This window comes from Humulus lupulus, chromosome 3 (genome assembly GCF_963169125.1).
Source record: "Humulus lupulus chromosome 3, drHumLupu1.1, whole genome shotgun sequence".
Classification (NCBI taxonomy): Eukaryota; Viridiplantae; Streptophyta; class Magnoliopsida; order Rosales; family Cannabaceae; genus Humulus; species Humulus lupulus.
In genome coordinates, this window is record NC_084795.1 from 23,210,827 (window position 1) to 23,215,342 (window position 4,516).

A 4,516-nucleotide genomic window follows, 5' to 3' on the forward strand; every position below is an offset into this window, starting at 1 on the left:
CAAATTTTTAAAACTCAATATGCCAACAATTTGTAAAACTCATTTGTATTTTCTCGTGTAATTTTGAATGTAATCCGTCATAGGATGGACTTTGGTCTTTAGAGCATTTTCAATACTGTGTGAAAAAGGTTTTATATTGCTATATTTTAGAATAAGATCAAAAAACATCACTCTAATAGTATTGTAAAAAGTGTGTTAAATGTTGCATATTAAAAGTTGTGTGAAATTTGTATAAAATATAACATGAGCTAAATTTAATATAATATTAAAAAAAAAATTATTTACTATATTGCTACTAATTATAATAATTTATAATTATTAAAAAAATTACTATTTTTATTAATAATATTGTCACATTATTACTTTTTCTAAAGATATGCTTAAGGATGCATTGTGTTAGCAGAGAAGAGCAAAAAAAACAAATATGCAGTCGCCTGAAATATATCCACTAATAGGTCTGCAGTGTTGGACTTTGGATTACTATTAAGATATTGGGGTTCAAACATATTATGTTGTAATACATGTAATCTTGTAAAAAATAAATAAATATTAAAAAAAAGGCTTTGCCATTGTGGAAAGTACCATATTATTATTACAAATTGGCGCACAAACAAAACAGTGGCTGATTATTTGTTTTGAACAGCCCCCCACAAACAAATAAAATTGATAACTAAAGTTACAAATTTTCAAATGATTGAGTTGAGATTCGATAAGTAAGCAAAATCAAGAAGCTCAGAGTCACACTCAAACAAGGTCATATCTTCTTTGCTCAAAGTAACGAAAGCTTCAACTCCACCCTCTTTAGTATCCATCAACCTCACAAAATTGCCATGGCCAGTGGCAACAGGAACAGTCACCCAAATTGGCTTTCCCCACCCAAACTCAGCCACCTCATACAGCTGAAAGTTACACATACTGCTCACAACCAATTTGTGCGTATGTTCACATCCAATCAACTGACCAAACTTGATAAAATCCTCAAAAATCGCTCCAGATGGATCGTCTCCTCGCAGTCTTTTCGCTTTGTTCTCGGTAAAATCTTTGATCCCTCTCCTAATTTCAGACACCAAATCTTTCAGTTCTGGTTCTTGGTCACTCGTCTCGGCGAAAATGAACGTTGAACCATTCCCAACCAAACAATCCGGCAATGGAGGCTGAGTCCTTTTGCGTATGTCCATAGTTTGTGATAAGGAAAACCTTGTTGGAACCACTCCTCCGGAGTTGGATCGTGAAACTGCTATTGCGCATTTCCATATGAGGGCAGTCACCACTTGGGCTCGGCTCGGGCTCAGAATTCCTTGGCTGGAAACTTTGGCCTTGAGATCAGCCACCTTTGTTTTATCAAACACAAACCTCTTTGTGACGCATTCAATCTCATCTGGCTTCACGTTAGGCGCCCGGAAGAAGGAGGGATCAGCCGGTGGAAAGTAGGAAGCCCCGTCGAAGGAAGGAACCACATCCGCCGTCTGATGGTCACCATCCGAACAGTTGTTTAGTGAAGTTTCAGCCCAACTTTTGATGAACATCCCGACTGTGGCTGCGTCGATGAGCTTGTGCGCCGTGCACACATCCAAGGCCATTCCTCCGCAGTCGAAGAAAGTGGCTTGAATCGCCAGTTGAGGCCAAATGCCTAGCTCGGGCGATTGATTCATCTCTGGAAGGAAGTGCTGGAGTTGGGAAAGATCGGGTGATTGGTCCAGAAACGTTGAGAGAAGTCCTTGGCATCGAGCTTCGACGTACTGGGCTCCTTCGTCGTTACAATCAATGGTTGTGTTGTTGATGATTCTTCCGGCAAGTGGGTAGAACCGAGCTAGGGTTTGTGATAGAGATTTCTTTAGAAGCTCGGAGGTGGCAGAAGTACTGTCATGATGATCACTTTTGGGGTAGAAGTAAACCACTCGACAGTGAATTGGAGGTATGAACTGATCCAAGAAAGAAAGTTTAGAGGTTTTGAGGTGAGATGGGGTTGAAGACGATGGTTTTATGGTCTCTTTACTGATAATCTCCACCTTCATTATCTTTGCGGCCATATCTATATATATCTTAAACAGAGCTCACTGTATATTACTTTTATTAAATTTGAATGAAGATGTGTTTGCATGGAGTAATATATATAGGCTAAGTCTTGATAGGATTGACTCGAGTACTGCAATACAATATATGTATGCCACCAACTATATATCGACTCATACATATAGACGCGATTACAAGATGACAACTACTCATGCTTATTATTTTTTGTTTATATATATAAATATATATTGATTATGGTGGAGAGACATATTTCGGCACGTTACCTGCTTCAAACATCTCTCTCTCTCTCTCTCTCTATATATATATATATATATGAAGTTATTATATATTACAACTTGTGCTATATATCAAGAAAATTAGACTTTCACACATAAAATAACGTATAATTAAGGACTTTTAGATTATTGAAGATCAACAGAAGAGTTCGTGGTGGCAGTAGACGTGGTTTAATCAACTCACCAAGTGGAAAACGGAATGGTATATGTTTTTTAAAATATAGGAAGTTAGAGAATAGCAAATTATATCATTTGGTTGACGAGTTATTAATAATTGTTCTCTCAACTTATACCACCATTTTAATATTTATCATATATAATAAAAATAGATATTGAAGAAGTATTAATACTGTTTTCATAATTAATTATTTCTAATTATAAATAACTTATTTTACTTAGCATAATATTTATTCAATTTAATTGTTAAATTTATGTTGTTAATAATAATAATAATATAATCGTAATTAATATGTTATTACATATTGTGACGTACACTGTATATGATGTTATTATGTTAACTACCGTTGATTGTAACTTTCTTATGTGTCAAATTTTGCTGTTGAAAAATTTTCAAAAAAATAAAATAATAATTTGCTGTTGAAAAAAATGAATTAATTGTAACTGAGAAAAGGTGCTGAGCACGTTTTTTATTATCGTATCATGTCGTATCATATTATTTACGTATAATCTCTTAAAAAAATCGACATCCGATACATTCATGATTTGGAATTATTATATTAACATGTAAATATAAATATATTTACAATGGATTATTATGGGTGTGAGAATAGTCAATATACATGAAAAATTAATATTAAAGGCGGGCAGTAATGTGAAGGTTATTAGCAGCAGAGTCAGGTTCATCACTAATAATATTTAAATTTAAAAAATATATATAATATTAAATAGCGGCAGAGCTATAATTATTAGAGGCGGATTATCCGCCGCTAATAGTTAGAAGTACCTAGGAAAATTCTTGGGCTTTATTAATTAGAATAATTATTAACGACGGATATTAATATTATTAAAGGCAGACTATCCGCCGCTAATAATATTATTAACGGCGAGCCCCACCACTAATAACTATGTATATGGAAAAAAAAATTAGACGGACCCCTCATTTGGTCCGCCTTGCTTCATCTCGTCGCCTCTCTTCTCTTTTCTTCTTCGAACCCACAAGTGGAGGTTATTTCTTTTACCCACAAGTGCAGAAATTTACCATAATAAAAAAATAGTATTTGTTAACTTTAGTAATAATTAAGTAATAAGATATCATAAAACTCAAGTTTGTCCAGAAATAACACTTTTCATAAGACAACATAAAATATTTAAAATAAAAACTCTTTAAAATGATAGGATTAGGACACTTGCTATTTTTTCTTCCCTTTCTTATACTCTCTTATATCACCGTAGATGGCGATTGATAAGTCTTGGACAACATTGAGAAATCGTGGTTGTCAAGAATATTGGAAATGGTCTACAAGCTTTTTTGAGGATGGCGTTGGAACATAAGGATTTTGATGGAAGAATTAGGTGCCCGTGTGTCAAATGCATAAATAATAGATAGAAATCTTTGGATGTTGTGCAAGCACACATATTCGATAGGGGTTTTCATTAAGCTTATGATAAGTGGATTTATCATGGTGAGGTGGAAGAAATTATTGCCATTGAGGTGGTTGATGAGAATGAAGACGATGAGATGATTCACGTTGTGGAAGACTTCCTTTTACCGATAACTGATGTAAAAATGGATCCCAGCGCGAGTAGTATTATGACGAGTTATTTTAAGAGATTGAAGTGGAGTTGTATCCTGGTTGTGATTGCATTTTATCCCTCAACTTTTTAGCAAAGTTATTGCTTCTAAAAGTTAGAGGGAAGATGCCTAACAACATATTTGATTAATTGCTCAAGTTGTTAAAGCTTGCCTTTCCAAAGGAAAACAAAATTCCATCATCGTAATACAAGGTAAAAAAGAGATTGAAAAAATTAGGGTTGGGATACGAGTCCACTCATGTGTGTCAGTATGATTGGTGTTTATTTTACAATGAGCATGCATCTAAAGAGACATGTCTGGTCTATGGAAGTAGTAGATGGATTATTTCCGAAAAGACGAAAGGAAAAAAAGTGTCGCACAAGGTGATGCGTTACTTTCCGTTGAAACCTCGGTTGAAAAGATTATACTGTTCAAGGATTACAGCGAAGAACAT

General features: G+C 34.5%; 1 protein-coding gene across 1 annotated transcript; it reads right to left on the bottom strand.

The window, feature by feature from the left end:
- Positions 1 to 569: 569 nt before the first annotated feature.
- On the bottom strand, positions 570 to 2,104 carry LOC133821006 (stemmadenine O-acetyltransferase-like). Its single transcript, XM_062253547.1, has one exon. It carries the CDS (start codon positions 2,028 to 2,030, stop codon positions 687 to 689), a length of 1,344 nt encoding a protein of 447 aa, XP_062109531.1. The 5' UTR covers positions 2,031 to 2,104; the 3' UTR covers positions 570 to 686.
- Between the last annotated feature and the right edge of the window lie 2,412 nt (positions 2,105 to 4,516).

Excerpts from the sequence above, each read along its gene's own strand:
- LOC133821006 (XM_062253547.1), bottom strand. The coding sequence starts at position 2,030 with ATGGCCGCAAAGATAATGAAGGTGGAGATTATCAGTAAAGAGACCATA.